The sequence below is a fragment of the Lutra lutra genome, chromosome 9 (assembly GCF_902655055.1).
Source record: "Lutra lutra chromosome 9, mLutLut1.2, whole genome shotgun sequence".
NCBI lineage: Eukaryota > Metazoa > Chordata > Mammalia > Carnivora > Mustelidae > Lutra > Lutra lutra.
This window is the reverse complement of record NC_062286.1, coordinates 79,558,424-79,575,184: the sequence shown is the minus strand read 5'-3', so window position 1 is coordinate 79,575,184 and position 16,761 is coordinate 79,558,424. Positions and strand designations below refer to the sequence as shown.

At 53.0% G+C, this 16,761-nt stretch overlaps 1 protein-coding gene across 4 annotated transcripts in view; it reads right to left on the bottom strand.

Moving 5' to 3' along the window:
- PRKCE (protein kinase C epsilon) overlaps window positions 1-16,761 on the bottom strand; it is a 480,653-nt gene that overhangs the window by 18,181 nt on the left and 445,711 nt on the right. For 3 of the 4 annotated variants that reach the window (XM_047746507.1, XM_047746511.1, XM_047746510.1), the window contains 2 exons: window positions 11,439-11,627; window positions 7,670-7,816 (listed from right to left, as the gene is read on the bottom strand). In XM_047746507.1, the coding sequence (XP_047602463.1) occupies window positions 7,670-7,816; window positions 11,439-11,627 (336 nt within the window). Of the gene's footprint in view, window positions 1-2,432; window positions 2,463-7,669; window positions 7,817-11,438; window positions 11,628-16,761 lie in introns of those variants that run through there. The other variant, XM_047746508.1, reaches the window with a different exon arrangement.

Sequence of the window (16,761 nt, the reverse complement as noted above, 5' to 3'; positions counted from 1 at the left end):
GTATCCAGACTCTGACCACTGGCCCTCCACTCTGGGCTGCCAGACTCTCCCTGTGACTCTCCTTTACAAGAGAGAGGTAGGAGGGCACTGTCTTCTATGATACCACAGCAGGGGAGTGGCTCCCGCGGCCCACAGAGACCCTGCCTGTTGGCCCATCTGCAGAGGCCTTTCTTCTGCAACCTGTCTCTCCTCCCTGTCCTCTAACCTCAAGAGGCAAACCCCGCAACTCCCTCCCCAAGTCAAGTTCTGGATTTGACACCACGCTGGTCTTCCCCCAGGGACCTCATGTTAGAGTCTCCTCCTGGGGCCCGAACTCCTCAAGATAGTAACATTAAGGTGATGGTAGGGGATTCTTTTTCTTCCTGTGTCAACCCAACCTTCCCCTCTACGCCTTCACAAAAAGCACAAAGTACATACTTGCTAGATTCCTGCTGAAAATTGCAGCTTTGAAGCCTGCCCTTCCCTCCCCTCCCCCTCCAAGCCACTTCCCTGGTGGTAGCTGTCTCTCCCTAACGCTTTCTGGATTTCTCTGCCAAGATGCAGCTCCTCTGAGAACCTGCTGGCCTTTGGTCAGAAACAGCCCTGTAGGTCCCAGGCTTCCTGGTAGATTGTGTGTTACCTCCAGTGCTAGTGGAGTGGGGAGGAGATTCAATTCAATATACACTGGTGTGATGAACCCACGAAGGCAAATCCCAACCTAACAGTGGTGAAGGCATAAATGAAAACTTGGGAGCTTATGGAAATGCCCAGCACAGGGCTTGAATTCCTCCCCTGGCATGATTGGTGGGGGCACCAAAGTGACGTGTGGGTCGAGCCACAGGAATGCTGCCGCAAACTCAATTCTCAGACCGAGAGATCCCTTGTGCAGAGTCAAAGACGCTCCACTGAGGCTGTTAAGCTTAGAAGTCCTTGGGAACCTGCTGTGCTCATGGAGCCATGGCCACGGGGTCTTGGTGTCTGGACAAACCAGCGCTTTAGGGCTGGGTGTCAGGGCTGTGCTTGGCAACAACCCCTCTGAGAAAGGAGGTAAGGGGAGTAAAGGTGCTGGCCAGCTCACACAGTAAAAGGGGGCCAGACCTTAGGATGAAACTTGGGGTTCCCCAAAAGGCACAGAATGAGTCTCTGCCTTGCTGTATCTCTTGGCTCCCTATTCCCCCGACCCTGGCTTCCCAGACCGGGAGGGGGCCAGCATTAAACCCCAGAAGGCTCTCTGCCAGGCCTTATGTGCCCTTCTGCCCTGTGATGGCAGCTTCCCCTCACGTGGGCCCCTGGCCTCTCTGGGCCCCGTGCCAGGTCCAGATCCAGCCACCTCGGCTGAGACCCCCAGAGTCTCCGGAACCACCAGCGTCAGCACTGTCCCAACGCTTGCTACATCCCAAGGACGGTGGTCCTCACTTCACACAATTTGCTTTGCGCTCCTCCTCGCTCTTCAGCACGGTCGACATTGCTATCCCCACGCTCTGGATGGGCGGCCTGAAGCCCAGGATCCTCTCTCAGGATCCTGAAGCCCTATCGGAAACCTGGCCACACCTGGTTCCGTGGCCCGGCCTCCACACACCTCGCCGCCTCCTGCCGTCCTGAGCTCTTGGGGCCTCACCTCGGGATGAGCAGGAGAAGGAGGGGCTATACCAGGTTGGGGTTGTGGTGAATGGAGAGAGGCACAAAACTCCTAGCGATCCACAGCTTTGTCTAATCCCATGAATAATTTTGAGAGGCTATTTTTAATCCCCACGTTATAGATAAGGAGGTGGCACTCGAGGAGGCCAGAGGTCTGCGGTGGGGGAGTGAATTCCCAGGTGTCCACGGCTATCCTGTGATGGCACTTTTATTCTGCCCCAAGTCTCTCTGCGTTCAGAGCCAGCCTGGTGTCCTGTGGCATGTCACTACCTGGGCCAACGGCCGGAAACGGGTTCCTGGACATTTCCCATGCCTTCCGGGCCTGGCAGTGTCCTGGATCTTCATGGCAGCTTGCAGCCTGTTGGAGGCTCAGGGCTCTTACTCGGGCACGGACATAGGCCAGGGGGCTGTCCTAACTGAGACTGTAAGAACTGGCAGGGCCCCGTCCCTGCCCTGCCAGGTCGGGGAGGAGGACTGGCTCTAATAGTCACCCAGGGCTTGGTCTTTGTGGTACCTGCTCTCAGATGGTCCCTCAGGCCAGGGGCCTAGCTTTAGGTGAAGGGTTTGCCTGCTCGGTGGGGCTCCTCCCTCAGGGTGCAACGTTGGTGAGGTTGTGAGGGTCTCGAGCCCACTTCCCAGTTTTCTCTCAGCACAGCCCGCTCATGCAGGAGCATGCAGGAAGGGCCTCCCTTGAGGGTCCCGCCATGCAGTGTAGATGGCTGGATGGAAACGGATCATGAGGTTGGAAGGGCCTCCATGTCACCGGGCCTGAGGGCTCACCTACCTGGACAGACTCTCCATTCTGGAGGCCTTACCTTAAAGAGGGGCATTCACACTGAAGCAAACTTGAAAAGAGAGAACACGTACACAAAGAGAAGTTTACTTGGCCGGCATTTCCCTCATTGCCCTTGGCTTTCACTGAGGAGAGCTATAGGTTTCTGGGGGAGGCAGAGCTCTCCCACCTCTGAAGGCTTCCCCCAATTCTAGTGCCAGAGCCCTGGGAACCATTACCTCAGAGCCTAATGCTTTTTGAGCAAAGGAGGAACACACAGGAGAGAAGCGGGGAGCGGCAAAATACTTCCAAGGCCTGCACAGCCAGATGCTGCTGTCCCACTGCACCAAACACAACGTTTCTGCCTGCTACGGTCCCTGGAGAAGGAGAGCCCACCAGTGACGCAAAAGCAGACTGTGCTACGTTTACTGGCTCCTGGATGCTGCTGCCCACTTGGAACGAAATCCCCAGTGGGATGGGCAAATGGATTCTATGCTTGGAGATCTTCCCCAGCATCAGGGGTCTGGGGTCCCGCCTCACTGGCTTCTCCAGTCCCCCACCCGCCCACTGCTGAGGGTCCTGCTGCCCGCCCTGTGATCCCCTGCTCTGAAGCAGGCCCCCTCCAGAGATGGATGTGAGTATGCGATGGCACAAAGTCTTCGGTCTGGCGTCGATGGCACATCGCTTGTGAGAAGTCTGAATCCGTGGGAGGGGAGGGGGCTGGCAGGAGGAAGAGAAAAAGAGAAGGGAGGGAGGGAGAGTATACAAGAATGCTGCAGGGATTAATGACAGGAAATCCCCACACTGAAGCAGGGGCTGCTGCAAAATGTCCCAGGGTAGGGGTGAGTGCAAAGGGGCGTAAACCCGAATGAAGGCAGGCAACGCCGTGGGACTAATGGCAGCTGGTAAATTAGGCCAGGGGTTAGCCAGGGAGGCTCAGGCGCCAGGGAGCAGAAATCTCAGCCTAGAAAACATCTCAAGAAGGTAAAGGCCTGGAGGGGACAGCAGCCACTCACGGTATGCCAGGGAACTGGGCCAGAGGCCAGAGGCCAACTACAAATCTGGACAATCTCAGTGAGATCTTCGGAGGGGTGAGGCTTCCTACAGAGACGATGGAAACCAGGCCCAGAGACTTGCCATATCCTCAGCCCCTGTGGGGGTGATCGAGGCACCCAAGGCTTCAGCTGAGCTGGCCTGGGTGGTGTGCAGGGGGGCTTGCTTGCCCACTGTGGGCTCCACTGTCAAGAAGCCCCAACCGTGCTACGGGATTGGGAAGAGTCAGGGGCTCTAGAAAATACAGCACTGTGTCTTGGCTCTTCTTAAGCCTGGACTGGATGACACGATTTTACCCAGCCTCACCTCCAGTACCTCCCACCAGACAAAACCAATTCCCTCCTGAATCAGACAGGCAGAACCCGGACCAATGTCCTTAGATTCACAATGTCCAGCTAGTTCCGCGGGGTAGTCTCTATCCAGCTGCTTTCTGGGGGTGGTGGCATTTTAGTGTGATGTCAACAGGACACGGGGAGGAAGCAAATGGAGCTAGCTCAGGACAAAGGAGACCCAGAGTTCCCTCGGGGTCCCAGGTCTTTGACTGAATGCCCTGGGGGATTTTGGAATGACGAGACTGGGGGGAGGGGGTCCTGTGAATCGGTTCCATTGCCTTTTACAGCGCACACACACTGTCTTCTTGAGGCCACCACCAAATCGCGAGGCTGGTGATGTTGCTCACGTACTTGTCCTCTCCTTTCTCAAGGAGTCTGTCCCTAAGATTTAAGAAGCCCTCCCTCTCCCTGGAGGCCTGTGCAACCCACTATCCTGTCCACATCTTCCCAATGTCAAGCTCCAAATCTGCTTTCCTTTCTCCTTCTCTCAAAACCTTTCCTTCCCAGCTCTCCTCAATAGGCATCTGATGTGCCCTAAAGCTATGGGACACCTTCAGCCTTAGGACAGCCTGTCATGTGATGGAACCCTTGCCCTATAAACAGCGGACAACTTCTGCGGGACATAGTTCAGACCCCCATGTCTCTCCAGTGACCTCTCATGGGGGGGGGGGGCATCTGTTCTGCCTGTGGTCCCTGGTCCTGCAGACAAAGCATAGACTTCCCCACTGCTGGTGTCCGAGCTGGTGGCTACTCGTACCCCCAGGGTTAATCCTGACTTAGTAAGAGGTGGGTGGTGGTTTATAAAAAACTTGTGCGAGTTCCACCTGGGTCCCGCGAGGCTCTCAGTATGTTTGTCACTGTGGTGGGCCTTAATTGGACTTAAAATTTGTTTCTGCTGTATACAAGCCCATGGAGGACTTAGGGTAGTGCCCTCAACATTCTTCAGAAAAGAGCTTTCAACTTAGGGACAGACTCAGGACACCTTTCCAGCCTGCTCAGAGAGAAATCTCTGGGATAAAAATGTGGTCAGATACTTAAATAACTTGAACACATCTTTAAAGATCTGTAGTTGAGAACTCTATAAAGATCAACAGTGTTCAGCTCCAAATGTGACCAGAAACATCTCTTATGCAATGTAACAAGTTCCCTTTCTTCTCCTTCTTTCAGATGTTCTAACTCTCTCTTCCAAACAGAATTTGAACCAGCCAGACAAATGCCCTTCTCTTGACCCCTCACAGCATCCAGGATAACTCTGGAGGTCTGTGGGGTCCAGTAGGAACATGCAGAGAAGGTGATGTGAGAAGGAAGGATGAAGTCAGTCTTGGGGACCGCGGACTCAGCTGGACATCGTTGGGAGCTCCTGGACGGCCCATCCTTACTCTTTGCCATCCTCCCTGGGGATGCTCATCCCCCTGGAAGCCTACTTGAGCCCCTGAGCAAAGCAAGCAAGCAGAGTCCTGCCCTCTGTTCCAGGTTGGGGGCTCACAAGAGGCCCGAGGGAGGGAAGCATGGGTCCCTTGTACCCGGGTGGAGATGGAGTCCCACCTGACCCCCAGGTGGGCTTGACCCCCTCATGCAGGGGTGGACTTCTGCTGCCAGTTCCCCTGCACTCCCAGCTAGCCGTTCTTGCTTGTCCGAGCCGGCTTAGGCCTGCCCACCGCCCACCCGTGGGTTGGGTCATGGGTTGGCCTCCTGAGTCCCTCTTCTCTCTTCCCCTGACCCTTCCTCTGTGTCGGGCTTCTTCTGTCGACCCTTCTCCGTCCCGCAGGCCCACAGACACCGCACACCTGTTCTTCACAGCCTTCCCTCACTCCGAGCAAGCCAGCTACAGCTCAAAGGGTCACTTCTCTTATGTTTGCCTTTTCATTGGCTCAGCGTTCAGACGGAGGGTGGAGGCCCCGTGAAGAACCCCTGGGAACGCCAGGCCTTGGGGAAGGGCTTCCGGAGACAGGAGCTTTGCAGGGCCCCTGAAATCTCGGAACACTCTTGTCTGCCGGATCTGGGCACTGTTCTGCCATCTGTTCACCCCACAGAGAGGCTGTTCTCTAGGAATCCAGACTTTAAAACTTCTTTGGGCCTTTTCTCATCAAGATCTTCCCAAATTCCCTGCTTCTCTGTGGCTTCTCAGCAAAGGCTCCCACGCCTGCCTCTGCCACACCCCAGGCCCATTCTTCCCTTCACATCCCCTGCTCATAGTCCCCCGGGGTTGGCCCTGTCCTCTGGCCCCACACTCCCAGGAGGGGCTGCCCCTTTAGCCCAGCTGGCTCTCTGCAAGCTTAGCTTTGAGTCATGTAAGTCTTTCTGCAGACCTGCCCTTGCTGATGGGTCCTGCTCTTGTCCGGGGACCCCACTGGTCAGGCCTGGATTCACTACTTAGCCCTACTTCCCACTTTGCCTTGGGTTGATTGCCTTAGACTAAACCCACACTAACACTGGACCCTCAGATCTGAGTCTTTAGATTCCCCCTTCTTCTCCACCTGACCTCTGGTTTCCTATCTCCCCTCACTTTTTTCCAGGACACAGTTAATCTTGTCCTCGAAGACCACTCACTCACAGACCCTCTGGCTGAGGGGGTGGGGGGAGCCTTCGATAAGGCTGGCATGTGCCGTGCGCCCAGCCCAGAGCCACAGCTGGCGCCAGAGCCGAGGGGGAGAGAGATGGGCAGGGGCTGAGGTGATGTCACCAAAGAGAGAAGGCGAACCTAAATCCAGCCTACGCCATGCAGCGTGCCAGCCAGTGAAACTCGTCAAAACCAGAGGAGGAAGCGGACGAGGAACGGTGACCCAAACGAGCGTCCAGGACCAGTCAACCTTCCATGTGCTAGTCTGGCCTTAGTGTGCACCACGCCTTCAGCTGAGAATTGCCTACTTGGGACATTTCTGAGAATCCCAGCACTAGCCGTAATCGCTCCCCAGAAAACCTCCTGGAATAGAATGGAATTCCTCGCGGATGATTCACAAAGCACAGGAGGGTCTTTCCTGTACTTGGAAGTGAGGGAGGAGGGGCCGCCTGACAGAGGGCAGCATGGTTGAGCGCTGACTGGATGACTTCGGGTTTTTCCCGCCCGGGACCCCAGCCCCACCGCTCTGGGACTCCTGCCTGTAATTTCCTCATATTACACATCCCTTGTGCTCCAAAGAGTACACTAGCCAGCTGGTGACCCCAATTTTTAGTCTGAATGATTGCCTCATCAGGCGACACGCCAACAGACTCAAGATACGTCCCCTGCACAGGCAAGCACACACACCCTGAGGACGGCACTGCAGACCCTCTCCCCACCAGCAGGAGGTCACCGCCAGGACATGGCCTCTGCTCTCTGATTCCTCTTTCCAACTGCTGAGCTTCAATACCCTTCCCTGCAGCCCCCGGGACAGGCACCACCACCGCGGGCCTGAGAACCTGCACGGAGGTGTGTGCTCGGGCCAGAGAGGGGTTGGCAGGGACACTGCGCGGCCGAGCGGGTGCGGGAGCTCCCCGGGGGTCGGGCCCCAGGCCTTACCTTCGAACTCTGTGCTAGGTCCGCATCATGATTGGGACTATGGCTCTCACTTAGTGCGTTTCTTTTAAATTGACTCAGTTATAAAGCAGACCAGTTGGTTTGTAAAGAAACCTTGTATCTTTACCATAGGCAGAATGTAGCATTTATGAAAGCCGTCAGTGGATCTCTATTAAAGTTAAAAAGTCGTCTTCTGTGTCCCATGGAAATCACCACCTTGGATATGGCTCTAGGTTATGTATTTTTGACAGCAAACTCTTAGGGCCTTGGAAGACTCCTTTGGGGGAGTGTGTTATCTGTCCCTTGCCCTTGTCATTTGGGCTTTGAAAGTGCCCCAGACCACTCATTCTACGCGCCCAGGCCCGACCCACAGTGGAATGAGCTCCGGGCCCTACTTACAATTCGAGGTTTGAAGGGCGGCTTGATCTTCTTCTGCTCTAGGAGCACCCAGTCAATCTCCTTGAAGAATGGGTGCTGCTTGATGGCGTCCTCGCCGTTCTGGGACGCCACACAGCCCAGGCGCTTGTGCGGGTTCTTGGTCATGAACTGTGAGGGGGAGGACAGGATGGAATTAGTGACAAAGGCCTGTCAGGGACAGGCTGTGAGGGAAAGACGGAGGTCACCCAGGGTAACATCTTCAGTGCCCTCTCCCGAGCCTGTTTCTACTTTGGGAGCTCTGCCCCCACCCAGGGTCCTCCTTTAGTCTTCTCTAGAACTTCCTATGTGCTAGCCGCCATTCTAAATATAGCAAACATTATTAACTCATTTCATCCAAATGCAAGCCTCTGAGGTTTCCTGTTGTCCCTATTTTATAAGTGAGGTAGTTGAGGCACAGAGAGGTTAATTAATTTGGTCAAGGTCAAACAGCCAACAAGGTACCATGCTGGGAGTAGGAACTCTAGCTGTTACTAACTCCCTGATTCTCCTCAGATTCTTGAGTCTTCTCATCGGGGAGAAGAAGATCTGATAAATTCATTTACACGGAGAGGTCAGTGGCCCTTGCTGAGGTGAGGAAAGAGGAGCAGCTATTCATGCTGAGGCAAATTATCCAAGGCACCTTTTGTACTTCTTTTTGTGGCCCCAGGGCCCTATCACTTTTTTTCTTTTTTAATTTGAATTTGTAATCTCTAGCATACAATACCCATGTAGATCAATTGATTAAAAAAAAAAACAAACCAACAAGAAAAGGAAAGGCTTATGGCTTCTCAATGTTTGTCTGTAAAAACCACACTGATGTGTTTTATATTTGTTGGCTGCCATCTCATGAGAAGAGCCTCTGGCTCGGGTAGCTTCCCACAGCCATCCAAAAGAAAGTCAGGGGTTTGTGCGGGCAAGTGTGCTAGACACAAATGTGACATTTCACAGGGTGAAGGCTGAGCGTCTGTATTTAAAGAAAGCAATTTAAGAGGAGAAACCATAACCCAAAGGGAGAAATCTTTACTGATATAGTTTCAGGCTTCATTAGCAAGGGAGAGTTTCTTGGGCAGGGAGAGTCTCCTACGGACGCTTGCCTGGTGACCCTGAAGCCAAAGCATGTGGATACACAGCTGGGAGAGCCACAGGGAAGAGAGTGAAGTGGTGGTGGGCAGATTTGAGGTAGGATGGAACCAACACACACTTCACCTTCTTAGTCTAGAAGTCAGCAGATGTAACCCTCTTTGAACACTCTTGATTCCTACCGCCCACAGGATAAAGTCCATAGACTTGGAAACACAGAAACTTCTCAGTCTGAACCCTCAGTCTATCTTGGCTAGCCTTCAGTGTCCTTTATTCCCCTGGTTGAATGCCCCTGTCCAGTCCCAATGTATCCTCTAAGAACCAGTCAAAATGCTGCCCCCTCTGTGAAGCCTCCCCAGATTCCTTGCTCTGTAGGTACCTGGGACCTCATGTTTCTTGTCTATTTAAATTACAATTTGCCTAAACTTCTCTTTCCCTTGGTGAGGTCTAGAATATAGGAATCAGTCCTATCTTCCCAGTACTTGGTTCAGTGCCTGACTTCTATTGTGCACTTAGTACATTTAAATGACTCAGTAGGAGGCTGAATGCTGGGCCTGAGAGCACAGTGCTGAGGAAGGAAGGCACTAAGACCAGCACTTACTGTTCCACAGGTTGCACACTGCGTAACTCTACGGTGTAAATGGTCTCTAGAGTTCTGCGCCACTTTTGTGTAGGTAGCAGCCCTCAGAGACATGGCTTGGTGGCCAGTGTCATGGAAAATCTGGCCTGGTCCAAGAATCAAGGGACAATGTGAGGAAGTAAAGTGTTCCAAGGCCAAGGGAGTAAGGATTCTTCCTTACTTCCTTAGCTCTTCCTGCCCTTCCACTTCTGGGAGAGGAAGTATCAGGGCTACTGATAAACATACAGGTTTTAACATCTCAGGAAGTGGCTCCCGAGTCAGAAGCTCTCAGAGACTTTGCCCTTGCCAACCAGCTGACACAGGCATAACCTCTAGCTTCTTACTCTCTGTAGGTCGAAGTTTCTCAGCTTCTGTACTAATGACATTTTGCACTGGATACTTCTCTGTTGTGCGAATTGTCCTGTGCATTGCAGGACATTTAGCGATGTCCCTGGGCTCTACCCACTAGACCCCAGTGGCAGGCCCCTCCAAGCTGGCAAAAACATTTCCAGACATTGCCAGATATCTCCCAGGGTTGGGGGTGGGAGGGCAACATCACACCTTGTTGAGAAACACGGCTCTGGGTCGTCTGAAACTGAAAGGGCCTTGCTGGGGTGCGGGCAGGGGGATCACTGGTTTGTCGGGCTGGTGTTCAGGGCCCCGGGCAAGTGACTGGCTCTGCCGGGCTGGTGTTCTGCCTGCAGGTTTCTCCTGACACAGCACGTGGGGCATACTCGACGCTCACCGGGATGCACAAGAGGCGAGAATACACATCCTCTCTTTGCTTCCTTCTCTGCTGTCGTCCCAGTTGTGACTGTGTGCAGATGTAATTTTTTATTTACTGCCCACCTTTGCCTGCTGGACGATGGCTGTTATACTCACCAATACTTACTTAGCACGAAGCGTGATGCCCCACACCATGGAAACACTCAACAGACAGTGGATCACTGGATTATTGACAGGGAGGGGGAGGGAGACAAAGGGAAATGGATGAGGTGAGGGAAGGAAGGAAGGAGAAGAAAGCAAGAGCCATGGGAGAGAACAGCACGCTCTGATGTGGCACCTTCCAGAATGCCGCACGTGAGCTCCCAGACACTGACAGAATGATGTGAGGTCTTTTTTGTCATTTTCTTACGATGATCTATGTAACTTAGCTACGGTAAATGACACTGGTTTTCCATTTGTGACAGTCATATAAAGTTTCTTGGTAAAGAAAAACATAAAATTAGGTAAATATCGGCAAGTACATCGCCATTGAGAGGACACTTGGCTACGGGACACCGGGTGAATGTGATGTACCAGGCAGGTGCTGAACTTTGCCACCCATGCTCTGTTGGGTGATGGAGGCTAGGGCTGGAAGTCAAGTTTCTTAGGCTGTCCCCTCGGTCCCACCTCAGCCCAGTGGGTCAATGGCTCTGCTCCCCTTCCCTGCACCCTGTCTTCCACAGCTCTCCAAGGCAGACAGGGCACGCCACTTACTTGCCCTGGTCCAAGTGGCTTACGTTGCAGAAACAGCTGTGCTGGGCAAGTACTAAGAATCTCCCACTTGCGGGATTATCTGCAGGGCTGGGGACCACCTCCCTATCATGTCCGAATCAGCACGGCTGCACGGGTCTTGAGCTGGCACTTCTTTTCTCATTGGCTCTTCAGCCACCGAGATGCCACTGTGGAGACAGGTGCATGGTGCCCCCTCCCTCTTGCCCATCACAGGCTCCAGCGGAAGGAGCTAAGGCCCAGTGTCTACATGGCAGAAATGATGCTGCGCGGTCTGGGTTGGTGTCTCTCCCTCTGAAATGCATGTGCACACAGGCTCTCGCAGAGCTCCCTCTCAGGAGACGAAAATGTGTCCCAGTCCCACAGAAGGCAATTCGTGCCTCTACTCTCCGCAGTGACTGCAAGGCCTCTCATTCAGCCGCAGCACAGCTGGGACGGGGGAGAGGCGGGGAGGAAGGGAGAGAGTCGTCCTCTGGACTGCCAAGGAGTGACAGGGACAGAGGGAGAAGAGGGAGAGAGGGCAGGGGAGCAGCAGCATGGGGGAGGGCAAGGACTCACTGCTTTCAGGATGCTGACGGCCTCCTTGCTGAGCCAGACAGGGTAGAGCACGTCATCGTGGAGGATGGACTCGAACAGGTCATCCTCATTGTCGGCCTCAAAGGGGGGCTGCCCAGCCATCATCTCATACATCAGCACCCCCAAGGCCCACCAGTCCACGGAGGGGCCATACTCCAACTCCTGCAGGATCTGTTGGGGAAGCAGGCAAGGTCAGCGCCTGCCAAGGACGCCTGCCCATGGCCTCCCTGTGCTGCAAGTGCCGTGGGAACGGCGTCGTCATTTCCAGCTCACCCCTCTGCCCAGCCCTATATGAGCCCTAGCTCATATAACTGAGGTTCAGAAATCAGCATTCAGGGAAAACTGAGTTTGGAAGGCACTATGCTGGGACCTAACTATCAATGCTCCAAAGTCAACACTGACAACCTGTCCTCCCGTGGGAATAAACCGCTGTCTCTTTGTTTCAGCAGATGAAGTTCCCGACTTGCACTTAGGACCATATAAAAATTCGAGCAAGTTGGGGTGCCTGGGTAGCTCAGTGGGTTAAAGCCTCTGCCTTCAGCCCGCGTCATGATCCTGGGGTCCTCGGATCAAGCCCCACATCGGGCTCTCTGCTCAGCAGGGAGCCTGCTTCCTCCTCTCTCTCTGCCTGCCTCTCCACCTGCTTGTGATTTCTGTCAAATGAATAAATAAAATCTTTAAAAAAAAAAAATTCGAGCAAGCTGAAAGTGACTGAGAGCAAATGAGGACCACCACACACTGAGTGGGAAGGTGAGCAGAACCTCAGTCTTCTTTCATTTGTGGCAATTCACCTGAGCCCCATGTTTTTGGAAAAGAAACTACAGTTAATAAATCTCCCATCCTTTTGTGTTCTATCACAAAGGATGCCTATGCTTTTGGCTATTCCAGGAAAAGACCCACCCCCGATGTTCCTCATGACTCCCACGAAACTCGCTGATGAATCCCTTCTGTACCTGCCTCCAGAAGGCCCAGGCCCCCTCATTTGATCTGCGGCATTCCTCACTGAGGGGCAGAACCTTCTCCCTATAGCAGTAGCCCCAGTCAAGGCATCTCCTCGATCAGCCAGTGTGCTTTGCCTGTCACCAGTCATTTCTCTCCCCTAACACTCTCAGGCCCTCTCGCTTCTTTTCCTCTGATCGACAGTGGAGTCAAATTCATTTATGTTATATGCATTCACGACGTGTGGCCGCAGGATACTCTGAGCCATTACCTTCCTGTACAACGATGTGCAGTTTTACAGACTTAGTCATAATTTCAATGTCTGGGAGGAATGCTACCTAAAGAAGCTGCAGAACCTTTTGAAAAGCAATTAATTGCTCCCGATCTTTTTTCTCGGGAGCATGGGCCATGTGTTACAGTGGCAGGGACGGAAGACTGACCACAGTGTTTCTGTTCCCTCCGAAGTTTGGGGCTGCATTTTCTGGGTGACCCTGAGCTGTTCACTTGACTTCCTCTTTACATGAAGCTCAGATTCTCAGCTCAACCTCCTAAAGTTAATTAAGGCAGAAGATTTTGAAAGCCTGTTGCAAAATACAAAACTCCATGTAACTGGAAGTTGGTATGAAATCCAAGTTTTCTTCCGTTTGGTTTGGTCTCCACGTCTAGAGAGTATGCAGCAGGTCAAGGAGATAGGTGTGGCTCAGGGTAGAAATAAACACTGAGCTGCCCCTGTTGCTAGGAAGGGTTTGTGAAGTGAGGTCCCTGTCCTATAATGATTTTGTCCTTCCATCAAAGCCAGATTAGGCATGGAGCTGAGCACAAACACAGATGAGAGGGCTGCTCCGGGTTGCTCTCTGCTCTGTAATTCTATGAAGAATTCCAAAAAGTGAAGATGACAGAGGACTAGCATGGCTGGGGTGCATGTCCTAAAGGGGTGTCCATCCAGGACATCCCCCCAAATGGCAAAGGCCACATACACACAGTGACTTCCACGGACACCTCAGGCGGGTAACTTCTCCTCAGGTGGGCAACTTCTCAGGTAGCCTGTCTGGAAAGAGGCTGCAGCTCGGTCCTCAGATTCCAGGACAGCCAGGGAAGAGGTGGCTGGACAGGAGTACTGGGGCCTTCCCTGGTCTCCCCAAAACACCCTTCTGGAGACTAAAGACTACAGACTGCTTGGGATTCAGTGGAATCATTTTGAAAACAGTAAAAACATGCATATTTTAGGAATCCTTTGAATTCAGAATGAAAAGAAATGTAAGTAAATGCAGCCAGCTTTGAATTCTTGGGGGCTGGCGATCTGGTGAGAAACTTGGATCTCTCAGCCCAGTGGTCAACACACGGTATCTGTAAGGTCAGAGCTACAGGCTCTGCTCTCCTGAGAAGCCAGTAATGCTGCTCTGTTCCAAAGCCAAAGTTAGTGGCTCCTTCAATCATGAGAGATCAAGGGCCTCACCTGGTTCACTATGGCACTGCTGGTTTCAAGGACATGGTTATCACCCAACTCCTCCAGAAAACTCTCCCGAATGCCCCCAGCTTTCCAGCATCTTCTGACATCCTAAGACCCTCTCCTGTACCTAAGAACTGCAGGCACTTTCACATACTACTGTGATTTTAGTTATTTTCTCATGGTCAGTTGTTTCCCTTGGGCATCTCTAAGCCAGCGAGGGCAGGGGCTCCAGCATGCTTCCGAGCCCCCCACCACGACCAGGCCAATTCCAGCACTCGGGAGACTGGCAGCCATGTATGCCCGCTGTGCGTGTCTCACTGGGCATGCGCCCTTCTCTCCTGGTTTCAGATGGCTAGGAATGTGGGTGGCGGCCCTCCAGCCTCCAGGAGGTGGCAGATCTGGGTCTTGTACCTCCATAGGTGGCAGAGGGTGGGGTGGGGGGGTGACCTCCAGGTGGCCTGTGTGTGCTCAGACGGGATGGCTCTGCAGAAACCACAGAGCGGCCCTGCCCACTCGTACCCAGGCTCACTCCAGAGCCTTCCCATTTGGGGCGGCCTCTTTCATAAAATTCCTTTGGGGCTTGGCCCTAATTTTCTGCTTCTTAACCGGCTTGTCAGCCATGGAGCTGTGAGAAGGGCAAGGCTTCACACATCATGGGAGGGCACGGGTGAGGTGGCTACCCCTTCAGTGGCTCAGAGCAGAGGGAGGAGGGCAAGCATCGAGCCTAAGGGTGCTAGCCATACCCAGGGCTGGCTGCCATTTCTCAGGGAGCAGGCGTGGGGTGTGTGGAGTGGGTGTAGTGGACGCTAGCCAAGGGGGCATAGTGGGAAGAGAAGCGTTGGGCAATAGCTAGAGCCTCATTAGCTGGCTGTGGTTTTAGGGTTAACAGGCCCCTCATGGCCCCTCCTATCTGAATAGAGGCTTATGGTTTCTCAAGCATTTCCATGCTCTAATCTTATTAGACTCTCAAAACACCTTGCTGAGGTAGGTAGGGCAGGAAGTGCTCTTCCCATTTGGAAGATGAGGAAGCAGAGGGTCTAAAACACTTTGCGACTTGGTCAAGGTCGCCTGGGGGCATCAATGGTCCAGTCTAGCCTGGACTCTCAACTCTCAGGACTGTGCTTTTCCCACCTTACCGCCCCCCAACCCCCAAACCAGCAACAGTGAAGATAATGACCCAGTGCTCACTGTGGGCCAGGCACTGTGCTGGACCCATTGGGAGGCATTGATTGCATTTCATCTCCCCAGTAGCCCTGGCTATAAGTAGCAATATCTTGATCAGCTCTAATTTGCCTGCGGGAAGACCAGGACTGCCCGCCATTTCACGGGTGGTGGTGACTGTGCGCCATGGGCATGAGGAAGGAATGGGAAGGAAGGGTGTCTGCGCCTCATTATAAACAGAGAGGTCAGCGCTTCTCACTGTGACTCCTGTCAATGGACTGCCTGCCGTGAGAGCTGGGTGGATGTTAGGTTCATCATGAAATGACGGTTTTGTCTTGGGCTGGGTCCTTAACTACTCCTCTGGCCTGTTAACCCTTTGACTCTGTCATCAGCTGACAGAGGACTGGAACCAGGCATTCTGCTGAGAAGGAATGATGAGGAAGACGGTAAAAATGCAGGTCCCAACTGAGGGCCCTTGCTTTCACTGATTTCTCCTGGAAGATTAAATTCCTAGTGTTCCTGCTAAGGAAGACTGATTGAAATCTCTGCTTTCAGATCTCTTAGAAGGTTAAAGGGTTCTAAAGGGAGCTCAACTATTACTGACCGTCCTTACCTGTCCCCTCGAGCTGCCCCCCCCAAATGTCTGGTCTGTGAAGTCTCTTGACTGTCCCCTCCGTACTCTCTGCCTTCTGAGGCAGACTGCTGTTGCCTGTCTTCTTCCTGGGACAGGTCTGACAGACCTGGACACCCTCCACTAGAAAACTCTTAGTGGGTCTACAGATCCTCTAGGATCGAGGCCACTTCTCTTGGTGCTCTTTCCTAGTTTCATTCATGACTATGAGCATGAAGAATGCCCATGTTCTAGCTATACTCTTTTCCTCTCCTGAATGAAGGCCAAGAATATTCTCATCCCTTCGTCTTTGTTCACACTGGAGTGTCACAAGTTCACATTCATTTATTCACTCAACCAACCGTTACTAAGAGCCTGGTCTATATGCTGGATCCTGGGAGTATGCAGGAACACAGCCCCTGCCCTGAAGGATTCAGAACCCAGGAATATGGAACCTTCCAAGCTGCCCCACCCCCACCCCAACCCCCCTGGCTGTTTTCAGGAATGCTTTCCACAGCCACCACCAAAGGAAATCCTGTTGATTCTCCACAACTCAGTTCATCTACCAGGTGTCCCAAGAAGCCTTCCCTTATCCCTGAGGATATCATCTTGTCTCTTGCATCTGTTTATTCTGCTTAATTAGCCATTAACATAGAGGCCACTGCCTCTAGACCAGAAGTTGTTTTAGGAGAGTGAGGAGTGCTGGGTCGATTCTTCCTTCCCACAGTGCTTTGCGTCTAGCAGATGCTCACACAATGCCCACGGAAAGGAAACGCAGCCAGAATGGGGTAACGAGCACCTGTGCACCATGGGCAGTGCTTATGGGGGGCTGGTATCTCCTTCCCATCTTACATGGTCAGAACCCTTGAGGCCATTTTTATTGAGCAGCTACGAGACACTTCGTCTTAAATCTGAATTGTACTGCACTAGGTATCTCTCAGCCTTGGCAAGACTGGCTTGAGAAACTCAAGGCCAGTAAACACCATATGATGAACAACACGTGCAAACAACTTCACAAAAGGCAGTCCATCAGTCAGGTTCCCAGGGAACTTCTCTGATCTACATTTACAATGAAGCACGCTTTACTCTTCCTGCTTGACCCTGGGCACCGGCCATGCAGAATCACCCCTATGCTAGAAATAGCA